General features: G+C 33.4%; 1 protein-coding gene across 4 annotated transcripts in view; it reads right to left on the bottom strand.

Moving 5' to 3' along the window:
* The window catches only part of osp (myosin phosphatase Rho interacting protein outspread), a 255,383-nt gene that overhangs the window by 17,484 nt on the left and 220,260 nt on the right, over window positions 1–17,639 (bottom strand). For all 4 annotated transcript variants that reach the window (XM_081751269.1, XM_081751271.1, XM_081751270.1 and 1 more), the window contains 6 exons: window positions 14,846–15,080; window positions 10,715–13,089; window positions 7,436–7,538; window positions 6,422–6,631; window positions 3,721–3,868; window positions 657–780 (listed from right to left, as the gene is read on the bottom strand). In XM_081751269.1, the coding sequence (XP_081607395.1) occupies window positions 657–780; window positions 3,721–3,868; window positions 6,422–6,631; window positions 7,436–7,538; window positions 10,715–13,089; window positions 14,846–15,080 (3,195 nt within the window). The remainder of the gene's footprint in view (window positions 1–656; window positions 781–3,720; window positions 3,869–6,421; window positions 6,632–7,435; window positions 7,539–10,714; window positions 13,090–14,845; window positions 15,081–17,639) is intronic.

Genomic DNA, 17,639 nt, shown 5'->3' with positions numbered 1-17,639 from the left:
TTGTTCATCTTTAGTCTGAAGAGAAGTTCTCGGAATCCCAGGCGATACAAGTCTGTGGTGAAAAGAATCATGTGCTAGGCTTTCTCCGAGTTCTTCTGTTTTCTCCTACTATCATCATTGCATGAATAATTTTTCATCATCATCATTTACCGTTCACCACCTTTAGCATAAAGGTGTTAAACGAAATATTTCATTTTATCTTCTTCCAAATCCATATCACATTTGAACAATTCTTATATGATGTAGTAAAAAGATGTCTGACATATTTTTCTTAAACGTAACGCAGATTTAACAACGTAAAATGATTTTGAAAGCTGTTCTTGCTCACTTCGTCGGTCAGCAATGAAAAAGAACGAAGATGTCGAAGAACTCATTCTTATTTGTCCCTTCTAATACTATTATTTTTATCAAAACAGTAAATTGAAAGCATTGCAGAACACAATATATTAATAATATAAGGAGACCAATATTATTAATAACAGACGTAACACTAATCAGATAATAATAGTAATAGAAATCAAAGCAGTTAACAAAATATTTCTTGAATATGTATTTTAGAAGAACAGTATACATATATTATAAATTACAGGAAATATACTCCAAAAGGAAAGTTTACGAGAGTTCCCAGTAAAAAGAAAGAAATCAAAAATACTCACTCATGCTCCTTGTGAAGGGCCCCGATATCGTGTGTAGACTGCATTTTCTTAATAAATTCTTCCTTGAATTTGGCAATCTCCCGCTGGACCTCTGTCTCATGTGCCTTCCTCATTGCATCAAGTGCTGCACACAACATGACATCAAATTAACATTTAATTAAGTAAACTCACAACAACTTAAGCCATCACTCAAAATTTATGTAATTAATATAGAAACATGTTACACACCTAAGATCAAATTTTCACTCAAACTCAAAATGTATGTTTTGTTTAATAATGATTTTACATTCTGTCTTTCAAATATTGCGTAGTAATATCTGAAGAGACAGAGTTATACTAAACAGCGCCCTTTCATCATTCGATGACGAAAGCAGTCAACACATAAACAACACAACAGTGTTTAAGGAAAGACAAGAAACTTACACATATTATGTAACAACACTTAAATGGCATTTTGATCGAACAAAACTTGAATGACGCTACTAGTTACAATTCCTCCCCTTTTCTGTCACAAGTCTGAACGTTCCAGTATCGTGGACTGTCATGCAGCTTTGCTAATACATCATTCGTACAGACACGTGAAATGTGTGTTCCAGCTTGTTACTTATTGATACGGCATGCGTGATTTAAAAAAAAAAAAAAAAAAATCGCACACTGAATAAATGAAAATCAAAATAAAGATATTTACATGGTAATTTTAGCTATACACACATTGAAAGGAATTCGCAGACATACTAAGCTTTCAAACCTCGATGACCGTCAAGGAAATGTATGAAGGATAGAAGAATAGAGGATACTAGATAGAGAGAGAGAAAAGAAAAGAGCACTAAAGAAAGACATTCAGTATTGTAACCGAGTGTAGAGCTAGAGGTCTGTACGGGCCAGTATTTTTAGCCCGGGCCCAGCCCGGCCCGAATTTGTGTGATAATCAAATGAGCCCGAAGTAAGCCCAAATTACAGAAACTTAATAATTGACGCAAAATTATATTTTTATTTACAGTAATTAGAGGTTTAATTTTGCAGTTATGTTTTAAAAGTTCTCCAGAAAGAACAATCCAATAAATATCATTGTACAGTATATGTACAAAGTTAGGCTCGAAAAGGCCCGAGAGATATGCTTATATTTTAATCCGGTAAAATATCAAGAAATACTTTCGACGAAGTAAAAAGTTTTAAATTATCTAGGATCAACATTAACAGACCAAAAACATGTCCGCGAAGAAATTAAATGGCGACTGAAAGCACGGAATTTGTGTCTTTATTCAGCCCAAACTTTTGTTTTCGCAAATTCTGTCGAAGAATTTGAAGCTTAAAATACATAAAACGATAATTATGCCTGTTGTGCTATACGGTTGCGAAACAAGGCCGCTTATCTTGAAGGAAGAAAACAGACTGAAAGTATTTGAAAATAATATCCTGAGGCGAATATTCGGACCCAAAAGCAACGTGAATGGGAAAGATTGGGAACTTCATAACGAGAAACTGCAAATTCATACTGTTTAGTAGACATTGTTAGGTCTAAAAGGCTCAGATGGGCAGGTCATGTAATCAGAATGGAAGAAAGTAGGAAACCTTTCACAATTTTAACTGGAAAGCCATCGGAAAAAGACCATTAGGAAGACTTAGCCCCAGATAGAAGGACTGGATCCAGTTCGCTAAGAACAAAAGTCAATGTAAAGCTTCTGTAAATCCGGCATGAACTTTCAGATTCCATACGCCGTATGTGGGCCGCGGTGGCTCAGTGGTAGAGCGTTCACCTCTAGTGCATGGGTCCTTGGTTCGATCTCAGCACGCGCCAAGTGAACTTTGTAGTGGACAAACATCGTGTGTGTGGGTTTTCTCGGGATTGTCCCATTTCCTCCCACTTTCTTCATTTCATTCATTTCTCATCATCACCGCCTCCTTTAGTCTAGCCGGCATAACCGTGGGATGAAGAATTCATTTCGTTTCATTTTCCATATGCCGTAAAGTTGTTTAGTTTACCTGTATATGATACATTATGACTACGTCTACCTCATAATTTTACTAACAAATTTTCGCTCACTTTCTCTAAATGTCTTCAAGTAAAAAATAGTGTACGTAGTAAAGCTAAACAAAATACAACTCATAAAATGTGATATAGTTGTAAAAGGAATGTGGATGGAAACAGCAATGATGATGGTATACCCTGATTTTTTTTTAAGAAAATTTCTTTGGAGGATACAGGGGTACTTAAGACAGTACCCGCTATCTGCATCCATATTTAATTTAGCATCTTCGGATTTCAACAAAAATGGTCCAAAAAGTGTCCATACCTCACTCATTGCATGTTTGGTCTCCTTTATGTGTGTAGAAAAACTCGACTGAGCATTACATATTTACGAATCCCTAATATGTCCCTTTTCTGATGTGCATATTACTTCCGGTCCTACCTACATATTTTCTTCATATTGGCAATGCATTTCATTGATACCTGAGTGAACTATAAGATAGCTCTTAAATTTGATCTTTCTCCAAGTTTCTTGGGGGCGAAAGACTTAGAATGGAAGTTTATTGAATGGATAGTAGGTGTTCCCGTTCGCATTTCTTTCTCAGCGATGTTACATTTTATGTGCTGTATCTTGTTTTTATTTTGGTTTATTTTGCCGTACACCATTTTTTCCCCTTTAAGTCAGTTTCGTATTAGTGCAAAATCCTTCCTGCGCAAACGATATAATGTATGCTTATATTGTTATAATCGCATATCAAAATAAAAATGTAAAACTCCTGAAGAAAATGTTAATATTCTTCATGAAGAAAGAAGAAGAACAAGAAAAAGGATTATAACTTCAGGGAGTTTACTTTACGAAAAGTTGTACAGCTACATACAATCAAGTTTAAACTGATCTTGTGTTCGCTTTCATAAATGAAACTTAACTAGAAATACTTTTTCACAAACAAGCTATCAAAGAAAGATTCATAGCACTTTTTCGATTTGAGAAATGGAATAGACTTTTGATATTATGTCTAAAAGTGAGTAGTATCACATGGATCTAAAATTAAACAATGTGACTACACCTATTGAGAAATTTTACTGTATACATACCTGCAAGGGTTGCCTGTGTCTCCTCGGCAAGTGCTTGTTCTTTCTCTAGCTTAAGCTGTTCTAGTTCTTGACGATGTTTCTCTTCCAGTTCCGCAATTATACGTCGATGAGAATTCTCCATTGCCACTAGGCCTTTCTCACATAACGCCTGGAACAATAGATATGAAAACAACACTGTAGAACAATAATATTAAACATACGGCTAGGGTTTCGTCAAAGCTAATTCGGAATCTTGTATAATTTTTAATTCGTCAACCCTCATAAGTTATTGGAAGAATTATTTTCTTGTAGCACTATATATTTTAAGTGCTTTCGACTTTAATAATGATTGTACTATATGTATCAATTAGTTCAAAATAATAATAATAATAATAATAATAATAATAATAATAATAATAATAATAATAATAATAATAATAATAATAATAATAATAATAATAATAATAATAATAATAGTAGTAGTAGTAGTAGTAGTAGTAGTTTCTCTTATGAACAACCATGCATTCACACGCAGCACCAATCTCAAATACAGAAAGTAAGCATCACTATTTTTTACAAACACTTGAACATATTTCCACTGAAGCAACATTTTTGTCAAAATGGTCTACATCTTCCATATATGAATTATACTTCTGTAAATGGAAGGAAAGTCCACTCTTATTTTTGTGTTCTTTCCACCGATGAAGCCACTTCGAAGTATTTTGTATAAAGGAATAACACTATGGCAATTTGACGTTAATGTTGTTCTATTTTATAACAACTGTCTTTTTTGTATTGTAGGAAACACATCCACTTTTCTCTCTTTTCAGAGATTTTGAGTACTCTAAAAGACACGTTGCAAACGATTTTCTTTTATTATTTTTATAACTCCAAGTTCTTAGCAAGTAGAGACAATAATTGAAGTGCTGTAAAAAGTTGTCAAAGTAGCGATTGGATGTCGCAAGTGATTTAGGTAAACGTATTGCCTTTTCCAAAATTACAAACAGATCTAACACGATTTCGGTCTACTGAGGTAGTTGTGAATCTAGAACACCTTGGTATCATTTGGATGAAATAAAATTTAGAAGCCCAGTAGCTATTGATCACTCCTTACAACCGAATTGCAGTGGTTTTCCACGGATATACCTTTTAACTTCGAGTTGTCCATAATAAGGCACAACTGAAAACCTATGTACTTGTATACGTACAATGCCCTACAGGTGACACCCAAATTAGAAATATAATTTTGGTTCCCAACATTATATTTAATGGACAAATATTTGCATTGCAATTCATTATGTATAGATATGCGAGTTATAGAATACGTACATTCTTTTCTGGCGACAATACAGGCTCTTACATGTACATGAATGCGAACTCCTGCGTTACAATGCAATATAGGTGGAAAATGTGCTTTATCAACACTCTTTCAGAGAGCTGTATTGCATATAGTTGCACCAAGCTTTAACTTATATAGGTTTTATCATTATATACAACAAGTTTCTAAGCCATTGTATTATACACGGGATGAGACGCACTGTTAGGTGACATTGGGCGTTGACGGGTTATTTTTTTTTTTTTTTTTTTTTTTTTAAATCGAAGAACAACAGAAAAATTAACAGCAGAAAGTTTTATGCAAAATAGCAAATTTTTGATAGGTAGTAATAACGGTTATCCTGATTGAAAATTTCCATAAAAATGTGTATATAGGATGATCCAAAAGTCCCACTGCATCCATATACAGGACAAGACACCCTGTACTGCGAGAGTGAAATCTATCGCACAATGTTGAGGGACTGGTTTGTCCCTCAACTGCAAGCCGAAGAGCTTATCGATCAGGTTTTGTTTCAACATGATGGAGCTGTGTAAGAACCTGAACGAAGTATTTTCAAACAGATGGATTGGAAGTAGTTTTCCACAGTTAAAGGTAACTTAATATCCTACTTTATTTTTATGGCCATGTACCTAGTAAGATACGTTAATTATTTTGTATCAGTTGACCTCGTTTTACAGATATATATTTTATCTTTTGTTTGTTTTTCTTACTCTTATATTAAGGAACGTACAGTTTTTCATGGCATATAATGATTTAAATAATAATAATAAATATGAATAAATTAAATAAGGTAGAAAATAATATGGTTGGTAAAGATTATTATTCTGCGAAATTTTTACTTTTTTGAATATTACATTAAGACAAATACATGAAAATGCTTTTAGTATCTAAGTCAAAAATTTATCTGAACCTAAATAGAAAAAACAATCAACCTTATTAGTATTCTGATACCGTATATTGAGTTCGAACAATTTGTAAGAGATAATATAGTCTCTTGAGTGTTGTATAAGAAACCCCAAAAGTTCTATACAGCCTAGAATCACTTGTAAAAGTTGTTCTTTGAATATTTCAACGAAATAATAATAATATTTTAATAAATACATAATTTTACAATTCCCTTTAGTACGGTCGTCATCTACAACGACTACTGTTTTGTTGAATAGATTACAAGTGTCCCATTACAAATGTTAAGAAATATCAAATATATTTACTTCCTTTGTTATCATCTACATTATTATTAGTTAATACGTAATACTATTTCTACTACTACTTGGATATGAGTTATTACGTATTGATGGAAACATTCCAATCATTTATGTTATGATGACTGCTTGCAATTGTGTATAAATATGTCCTAAATCGTTATATTTGTAAACAGAAACCTACCCTAAGCTGTTCAATCTCTGCTTGGTATCGCTGCCTTACATTCTCTTCTCCAACAACGTCCCTTTCGAGACCCGCGGAAAGGCTCTTCTGATAAGCAGCCCGTAAGTTGTTGATCTGCTGGGCATACTCAGAATCCAAGGTCCCCAAGCGTTTCTCCAGGCGTCTTGCGTGTTCTTCCAATCTGGCTTGCTCTTCTTGATGTTGACTCACCTTCAAAATAATAATGAATTAAAATATATGATAAATAAATCGGAATTCGAACTACAAATAACCAATATTGGAAACATTTTTATCAGATATCTAATAGAAAATCAACAAGACGATGGATAAAGGGAATAGAAAATATTGGATATAGAACAATCTCTGTAGGTGTAATATTTGTTGAAAGTTAGTAATCTATCTAAGTTCACTCAAAGAAAAGTGAGCAATTATAATATTTTTTACTCCGTACACGTTTTTCTATCTTTAATACCAATGAAGAGTGAATCAAACATCAAAATCAAGGGATTTTTTTTTTCCCTGAATACTGAATCCATATTTATGGATTAATTAATTGGAACGTATTGATTGGTTAATTGGAACGTAAAACTCACTTTGCTATGCTAAAGCTATACACAACAGAATTAAAACATCTAACTTTGAAGTAAGGTTTGAAGAATTAGTCCAGTTTTCATCCGAAGCTTTGTGCCTGCACCAGGATTGAACTCGAGACCAAGCGTGTCAGCCATTTGGTCAAAAGGTACAATTCAGGATGTGATAGGAAAAGGTTCCGTTCATAAGATAATTTAAAATTATTTTCATTCCAACAACGACTGAAGTAGCACTAACTTCAAAATTTAAATACAGCACTAAGGTTAGTTTCTCGATTAATTAATTTCATTCTCTAGTAAAACGAAATAGTCAAAAATTAACATCTCAGAAAATTACTAATATTTATAAATGTCCTTTACTTGATAATTTGAAGTTAGTACTTCCACTGAAATATTTTTCTTTCATTTCTTAAAGAATTCTTACCAGAGATCTTCGCTCTTCCTCCTGTTCACCCATAACAGATGCTAGTTCCATCTCTTGTTTCAACTTTAGAGCCTTTAGCTCCTGTTGATGTTCTTCTGCTAACCTGGAAAGTTCAGAGTGTTCCACCTTAAACTTGTTTATTTATACAAGTAAAACAAATATGAAAAATTCAAAAGTTTTACACGTTTTTTAACATTAACTGCAAATAGGTGATAATAAATTTAGAACGATAATGTTTCAGATTTAAGAAGGTCGCCAGATAGACACCAAGGGTGCAAACTACCAGGAGTGGGGAATTTTCACCCTCAATCACATTTTAACCCCTTCCCCCTCCAAAGGAACCCACTGAAGCATCCCTATCGGTGATTTTTTTCAAAAAAAAAAAACATATTTACTGATAAAAAGTTTGAGTATACTGTCAAATTCAACAGATTTTTGTTATTTTATGTAATTAATTTGACAGCTATATTCCCAAATAAAAGATGTAAATTATTCTCCTTTGGCTTCTAATTTTATACTCAAGAGTTACCACAGAAACACATTCTTTTCACCTCTTTTCACTGTCGCACAGTTTTAACTATTTTAATATGCCTATAGTTTCTCACTTACAACCGTATCCTCATACCCTTCAATTCGTCATCAGAGGTGAATTTGGACTACTAACTGTATATAACAAGGTGATGTATGGAAACGTCCTTAACTTTAGCCAAAATGATGTAAACAAGTAATGTGCACTCTGTGTGAAACTGTCGAATCAGAGTGTAATAAAAATAAAATTCAAGTATCTGTGATTATTTACTGCAGTAACTTTAAAATAAATAAATAAATAAAAATAAAGAATTTAGTTATTGCTGCTACATTTACTGATTTAATAAATTTCTTGTTTATTAATGCTGTCAGAAAAATCATACTTGTGTGTGTATTGGTACCTTCGGACTTCTAGATCCTGCTAGGCCTTATTTTAATAATCTCCTTCCAATATCAATAAGTTAATTACATATAACTTTCACTTTCTTTATCTCTCTCCTATTTATTTATTCAGCAAAAAGTTATATAGCACAGAACTATGAAGCCATTTCACATTTAAGCATAGAAAATAGGCAAGTTTTTCAAAGAAAGTCCAATTCTTAAAACAAAGAACTCTTGAAGCGGGCACGTAAATATTCATATCCAAACATCTGCTTGGTGGAGCTAAAAAGAAAACTCTACAGAAAGCTCAATCAAGATAGCCAACCAAAAGAAAGACATAAGGTAAGATTTGATGTGAAGATAAATATTGACTGTATTGAATCAACACAAAACAGAATCTACTGGTGAAGTTTTAAATGAAATGAAGTCTTTAGTTAAATTCCTATGGTTATGCTCTTTAGGCTTAAGAAGTAGGATGATTAATGAAAGTGAATGATTATGGAAGAACTGAGCTGCTTTCGCTCTATAGGAATGGGGAATGAAATACATAAATACATTTAAATTAAGAGAAGAGTTTATTACACAGAAAAAAGTCCTTCATATGACCTACGATTAAACGAAAGACACTTCATACCAGATGTAAAGCGCACAATTATTTTATATATAGAAGTCTTTGTTTCTGCGGCACTTAATTTTTGGTTCTTTTCACCCGTAAAGTTATTTATTAGGGGAACATGTTATACTAAAACACGGAACTTTGTACAATTATTTTAAAATATCAGAAACACACAATATTAAAATAGTGCATGTCAAAAGCTGTTGTCAAGCACTGCAATTATTGGCAGGTCATCTGCCGCAACCGAGAAGTCTCCATGTATTACAGTTTTCAGCTGACCTCTTCGTCCTGACGTAGGAGTTTTCTATTTTCTTATTATCCATCAGCTGCAGTTCCTTCCGTTCTCTCTCTTTTTCCATCCAAAGTACCTTCTAACATTCCTCGTGATACAGCTCCTTCTCACCCAATGCCCCAACTAGTTTAGCTTCCTCTCTCTAATACCTAAATTTGGTTTTCTTTTTCCCACTACTTCTAACACCTCATTCATTTTCTAGCCTTTTTTTCGCTTTTGCGTAGTAACCATATTTTGCCTCACTTAGTACAATATCCCACGCAAAATTTTATATGTCTTTTTCTTAAATTCTTTATTCAAGAACCCAGAAAATGGACACTTCTTCCTAATTGCTTCTTTCGCCACTTCTATCCTTGCTTTTATTTCATGTTTGCACATCATATCATTAATACTACTACCTAGGTATCAAAACCTAGTCACCTGTTCTATTTTCTCCCTTCCTATTCTATATTTGAAGCCAACCGGATTTAGTACTAACAATCACGGACATAAACACAACAAAACGATTTTTTTTTTTTTTTTTTTTTTTAACTAGTATGAAATGTGGGATTTACAAGCTGTGTAATTAAACTAATATTAAAATAAGATACAACTTTTTCATATAAATAAGATAAAATGGTATATAGTCTAAGAGTACCTTTAGTTTTCAACTTCCCTTTATCTTTGTTTTGTCTTTCTTTTGTACAAAATTGCATGCACTAAAACAGATACAAGCTATTCGCAAACGCATACTAAACTATGTGCATAGTTTAGTAGCATTGACAAAGAAAGTTGTCACGAGTATTTGAAATGTAAGAGAACGTCGTCTGAAATAAAGAAGGAAGATGTAATTTTTTTTTCAGTAATCTCGTATGTTCAGAATTCGAATAAAATTTAATGAAATCCTAGAATTCAAGCCAGGACCTTTTACTTACAGAGAAGAATACGGTACCACTCACTTATTTCAATTCACTGCGCTATAACACATAATTCATTAACTTGGAACTACTTATTTAAAGTTCATAACAAGAAAGTATAGATTTCGGAAGAAACAGTAAGCGACTTTTACCCACTTCTTAACTGTTTCTTTTCTATGGAAGGTATTACGTATGAGAAATATAAACAGTGTATTTTCTGGCAGTACGAAAGAGATACGAAGTACCGAAACTTTAAAAAAAAAAAAAAAAATCTCTATTCATTTTTATATTGTATATTGATAATATTTCTTTTTCCAAATGACTGCATTGCATTGTGTGCATTAAGATGTTAGGGTGTGTCGGAGGACATGTGGAAGTTGCAGTAATAATATATCACAGCAAGTACCAGCATCAATTCCCAAAGAAAGCACTAAATATAAGCGTACATATTAATCACTAGTAAAACACAGCGTTGAACATGAGGAATGATAGAAGTAGTAATTGATAATTTAGGGTAAATATGAAACCCATCATTTAAGTCGGTATAAGTAGAGAAGTAGTTTTACCTGGAGAGTCTCGCCTGCAGTTCTTTGCACTGATCACAGATCTTCTTCTTCTCTCCTCGTAGTTGTTCTTCCAAATTTTCTTTCAGACGACGCACCTCCTGACGCAACTCTTCACATTTCTCACACAACGATTCTTTGGCACTAGCTGCAACGCCTGTAACTTTCTTTTGTTTTGACGATGATTTTGATTTTGGTGATAAGTGACACGCTTCCTCTTTTTTGAACACTTTCAAAGTATCCAGTTCCTTCTCTAACAGCACCAGTGACTTCATGAACCTATCTCTCTCTTCTTCCAGTTTCTTCTCATACTCTTCTTTCACAGAAGAGATTTTCTCCGTCGACAACCGATCGATAGCCTCCTGACTCAGAAGGTCACAGTCCGTCACAGAATTACTACACTCTTTACAAAACTTTTCAAACAGGTACAAGAACTCAGCATCCTGAACAGGGTTTCTCACCAAATCTTCAAGTTCATTATCAACGCCGAATAGTTTCGATAACCGCGATTCACTCTTTACTAATTGTTTAACTGTATCTTCAGCACCCTTTGACTCGGATACAACCTGTTCTTTTGATTCACCAGATACGAATTCATGTTGGATAACGATCAAATGTCCATCAATTAGTGCTTTATGCGCAACAATATCCGCGAATTCCCCTAATACCCTGTTCAGTTCTAAGTCTTCTTTATACAATGTTTTAGGTGCTTCACTTTTTAGCCTTTGTAAGCACTTCTCATATTGTGACGTCAACACGGAAACTGCATCTTCCATTTCCTGACGAAGAACGTGTTCAACGACCGCGGACCAGTTCTCGAATGTCTTTTGTTGACTCGCGAAGAAATAGAATTTCGTGTCATTCTCGGCTGCCAAGTTTTTCTCGTACGCTTGCGCATATTGCATCATTACATGCGAAATCTCTGACTGAACGAGTTCCTGATTTACAATATCCTGCGCTTTACACCACGCTTCCCGGATCTTTCTTTCTTCTAATACAAGTCCATCCTTTTCAGCACACCTATCACCACCAAGGCTTAAAGTTTCTAACGCAAGCAACCGCGCTAATTCATCTAATTTCTTCTTTTTGTATTTACTCACTAAAGCACTGACTTCTTGTTCACGTTTCAGCAGCGACGACACCGCCAACGATTCTCCCAAATCCCTTTTTCTAAACGAGCCTTCTTCAGGTACAGCTGAGGAACTTGAAACACAGTTCATCAGTTCACTATGCAAAAGAAGTCTCTCTGTTATCACATTCGCGAAATGGTTCACTGAATTATCTGTATACTGAGGTTGATCCCTGTTTAATAATTTACACTCTAACGTAGTCATCAGACGATGGGCTTCTGAAACTTCTAATGAAAGAGCCTGCCTCCAAAACGTTTCCTTGTTGCTACTTGCTGTAATAGTTTGAGCTATTTTTCTCATTAGAACCGATTCATAGGCTAATTTTTCCGCTAGTAATTGTAGCTGTGCTTGTTTGTCCAGTTTTCCTGACGCTTTTAGAGATGTTCTTCTAGCATTAAGATCCATTAGTTTAGCACACAAAAGCTTTTGTAACCTCGACACAACCTGTTCCACGGAATCTTTAGTTTCAGAACTTGCATTTTGAAGAGTATTTTGTAATAGGATGTCTTGAAGTTCTGACAACCTTTTCTGTAAGTACTGAAACTCTGACAAACTCTTACTGCCACCACCACTCATAAGATTAACCTCGTTTAGACACTCGCGAAGTTTGTCTTTCGATCGAAACACTAGTTCTTCTAGATTCTTCACTTTAGAATGCATCTCTTCTAAGTTTTGGCTTAATTCAACACCAGATAATTTGCCTTGTTGTCCGTCAGGTTCACCTTCGGACATCGATGTTGGACTTACGACCTTCTCAACATTCAACTCAATTTTAGCACCATCTTGAGAGGAAGATTTACTTCCTCTGGAAGTCCTCAACGATCCCCGAGGCGACTGTGAAGGTGACATTTTTCCTGAGCTTTCTCTTTTTATCTTCTCGCCCACTCGCGAAACTTTGGATTCCAGAGAACTTAGACGAATAAGCATTTTCATGGGCTCAGAACTTGTGGCACTATCCAATGACTTCCGGCGGAGTCTGCTTACTTTAGGACCTTCGTCACTGACTTGCTTTCGATACATTCGAGGCGACTCTGATGTTGACGAGTGAGACGAGTCACTCTTTTGTTTCGTCTCTGAATGTTTCTCGGGTACCATACCCTTCTCCACAGCAGCGATCTTCGCCTCCAGCTCAACTAATTTCTCCTCCAGTTCTTTTGAGATCTGGAATGATTCCTTCCCCTTCAGTGATAATGACCTCCTCTTCTCGCGAGATTCTGACTTGGCAAGCTTCTGCTTCAGCAGTCGGACCTGTAAGTATTCGACATTGAGAATTAATACACTTTATATTTTGTATAAGATCCTACAAATAAATTATCAAACAATAAGCTTGGACGACGAAATAAGAACAAACGATGGCTTTAAGGAAACTATAGAAAAACAATTTTGCTGATACACTCCTCATACTCTTCACAGCCTTTTGTGTAGAAATTCTACTACTAGCATAAAAGTGAATTACAATTATCAAGAAATTTACTCCAATTTTTAGTCACATAAAGTACGACAAATTAAAACAGCGATAAGCCTATAAACTGTGCATCATATTTTTTCCAAGAAATCTAGTCGGTTTTAGTTTTGAGAATTAAGGTTGTATACTTTTTCTCTCAAAAAGGTTCCACAAGCAGGCAGGAACCTTTCCGATATATCCAGTTTAACAACATTTAGAAATCACGACAAGGTTGCCATCACACTGAAACTGTTTCGTGATGTTCAACTACTTCGTGATACAAGGTAGACTGTTTATATTTGAGTATATATGGTTTATAGGAACTTCTAATTATTTTGCTTTTTCCGTAACTTACTTGATTATTCATTCTCAAATCAAACATAAAGTATCCGCTAATCACTTGATTACAGTTGGCTGCAGATTATAGAATGCCTTTCACATAGATTACAAAATCTTACACTACTCATAACAAAGATTTTGACGAAACACAATGTGTAAATGGGTATCTAATTTTGAAGAAGATAATATCAATCACAATATTAACAAAAAATCTTGGAGATAAGAAAAGACGTAAATTAAAAAAAAAAAAAAATCGCGAAGTTTTCTCTCATTTGGAATCGTGATTAGTACAAACTATAGAAGATAGGATTTTCGTTTCTTCATTCATCGAGCGTTATTCCTGAGTTACCATATACTGTATATACTCAAATCTAAGACGCATCTTTTCTGCCAAAATTTCATGTATAAAACAGGGGGTGCGTGTTAGAATCGCATACAAAACCGCTCCGATAAGGGGTTGACTAAAGTTTAGATAACATGGAGTACGATGGACTTGCTGAATTTGATAGTGATAACGAAAGCTCAAGTGATGAAAGTGATGGTGAAAGTTTGTGTTCAGACAGTGAAAATGCTCGATCAGGATGTCCTCTGTTCATACTGTTAGTAAGATTGTACCTTTGTTCTCTTCTTAATCTTGAAATTTAAATGTTTAGTTTGAACAAATAAACCCGTATGATTTAATTTGTACTGTCAAATTTTGAGTTGCTCCATTGAATGCATCTTAAAGTGAATACAAGAAATGGGCACAACTTTTGAAGTTTAGAAATGGGGGTGCGTCTTAGATTCGAGTACCGGTATATACGATATTACACAAAAGCTAACGACAAATTTATCAAATATATTTTGAAATATAGATGTCTAAAAAAATAAATAAATAAATAAATAAATAAATATATAAATTATTTCTATCGGTCAATATTTCTTTTCTTTTATATGTAGCCCTTTTTCTTGGTAAATCATAAATAGGACTTTAGTAGAAAACTAAAGCAAACATTATGAATATTACGATTGTTGAAAATCAGCAAGATGAAACACTTTTGTATATTATTCGAAGTCATCAGATAAATCTTTTCTGTGCTGATATCTTTTTATTTCACTTTAAGATTTCTGTTTGTAATTCTTCGAAATAAAAATACTGCATCGTTAGCTGACAATTTTATCAAGATAACTTTATAACGCGCTTCTTAATGAAAAAGTATCTGACAAAAGCATGAACATTACTTGTTTCTCTGTAGCCGTCAGCTTGAGCGTTAGATCTTCCACCCTGGAGCCCATCAGCGACATCTGGCTTTTATGGTCTTCCTCTTTGCTCTTAAGGTCTTGACGCAGCTTGATGGTTAGCAGCTCCAAATCATCGTAAGTTGTATGAGATTCACGGAGCTCTCGCTTCATTGCACGGATCTCTTGGACGGCCTTTTCAAAGCGACTCCGAAGCTCGCTATATTCTTCTATAAGTCTGAAAGAACAAAGAAAGTAAAACTATAGAATAACATTTTTGAATTTCTACCCTCCTTAATTTAGTACGTCATAAAAGAATACAAAGTGATATATTGTGAAATACCTTGCTACAGAATCGTATCCTCACTGTGGGTATTACCATACTTATCTTAAGGTAAGTTTTCACTCGTTACTTCTTTTACTATTTTCTTTCTCCTACTCCTCTGCCTAAGCAAAATAAGTTGTATTCAGTAAATTTGTTCAAACACTATTCTGAAACTTCAGAGGATGTTGCTGGTATCTGAAGAACATGCTTGTTAATTTGGTTAACTCCAGAAATACACGTATTTCATAATAAAAGAAAGAACAATACGTTATAATGCAATCAATAGTGGTTTAACTATGCTCAGGTGAAAAAGTTGCTTTTTTTTTTTTCTTTTTTCAAAATTTTTCTTCTTACACTCCAAATATTACGCACGACAGCAGTAACAAACTTAAACAGTCTAAGAAATTCTGTCTTTGTTTTATATGGTATATATATCCTATTCCACGAATTAAGGAAGTGAGGAAAGAGTTTTCAACTTAATTATGTAAATAAATAATTATTGGTTAGTTAATTACGAACTAATAAGAAAAATTCTAATCAGGCAACAGGAAATTATATTGCACAAAATTGCTATAGATATTTGAACTTAATTTTCTTCACGAAAAAATAAAAAAAAATCATGATGCATGTTTCTCAATAGCAGGTTAAACACAAAAAACTATTTGCTGAGCGAAACAATATATTCACATTAAGAAACTACATACGTGTGACAATTTCGCCAACTAACATTTTGGCTTCATGAAACACTATCACTAACATTTCATAGTGTCTGATGAACCCAAAATGTTAGCTGGCCAAACTGTCACACGTATGTAGTTTCTTAATGTGAATATATTGTTTTGCTCAGCAAATAGTTGTTTGTGTTTAATTACATTCAAAGCAAAGCTTCTACTTATGGAAGATATTTCAATAGCAGGGTTTTAGGTAATCTGTTAAAAAAAAATTAACGATTGAATGAATAAATTAAAAATCTTCGTTAACTTTCAATTTAAGTAATTAAAATTTCCAGGAGTTAATTTTTAATTGATAATCGTTAAAAAATTCGTGATAAAAAATGTTAATCCTTAGCTTATTTCTCAGAAACATACGAAATTGATATTCTGCAAGGATCTTTTTTTTTTTAACTTATATAAAAAATTTTACAAGCGGTTCCACAACAGTAATTGCAGAGGTGGCATATTCATTTGTACGTATAATATCCCTTGTAGAAATATAGAAGTAACTGATACGCAACAAAGATTAATTTTCCTATGCCCTTAACTTTATCGAATGAATTTTACTTCTTCGTGGGTTTTTAACCAATTAATATTTAAGTCAATTTTCATTTTCACCGTTCACTCATTTCTGACATTAATTTTAATTTAATCGATTATTCATATCGATTATCAATTATCAATTTCATAGACTTAATTTTAATTTTAATCCATTAAAATGTTCATTAATTTTTCCAACTAAGCTCAATACACATCCTGTCGCCCATTATTTCCATTTTCAATATTGGCGTACCCCTCTTAGAAAATTAATATTAACGGAATAATTAAAACCTTTTGCAAAATAGTAAATCTTACCGTGATATAGATACTATTGATAATTGTATTACGTACGACATCTCGCATATCTAACATCCCAATTATCCTTACATAGCTAACTTTAAAAACCTTATTACTATCTACTTGTTTTCATTCTTTACATTTAATATATGAATCTATCTTCTATTACCGAGGTATTGAGGAATAAATCAATAAAAGTAATGCTAGATTTATAATTGCAAATTAATCAAAATTTCCAACAAACTAACCTTACATACTTCTTTCTGGACTATTCTTTTAACAACGAATATTTATGATCTACTCTTTGAAGAAACATAATAGCAGGAAGAAAAAAAGAAAACTTTAGGTGTAAAAAATACACCATCTCATTGTTGTAAAATTTAGCAGGAATGGAGTAATGTGGTACATACAACTAGTATAGCGGTTATCCCAATAGCAGCAGTAACAAGAAACATTTCTCTGAATTTGTTCTCTTTGACAGAACGAAGAAAGGAAACATTCCATTATTTTCTCACGGTTAGAAACATTTTCTGATAAAAACGAAAACAAAAACTTTTCATTCTTTTGCTCTTACTTTATATGAGTAAATACAAATTTATATCGAAATTATGTTAGAAAATAATGTTATAAAAATGTATAAGTTTTGAAGTACGAATCAGAAATAACTATAGTAAATATTAAATGTGAGGAACGCAGAACGAACTGAGTTGTAGTTTTACAGAACAGAACTGAATCATTAAATAGTACGTAAATAGTATAAAAGGTATTGTACATGGAATTTAATGCAGGATACAGAGCTGAAATCATGAATATATATATTGAAAGTTTCGAAATTAAGTAAATTTTTAGTTTACCGCCCAACGGTTATGCGCTTAGGGCTAAGTTAGATGACAAAAGCAAGTGAATGATTAAGTTAAGAAAG

This window comes from Thermobia domestica, chromosome 3 (assembly GCF_964235325.1).
Source record: "Thermobia domestica chromosome 3, izTheDome1.hap1.1, whole genome shotgun sequence".
In the NCBI taxonomy this organism is placed as follows: domain Eukaryota; kingdom Metazoa; phylum Arthropoda; class Insecta; order Zygentoma; family Lepismatidae; genus Thermobia; species Thermobia domestica.
This window is presented reverse-complemented; position numbering and strand designations above follow the sequence as displayed.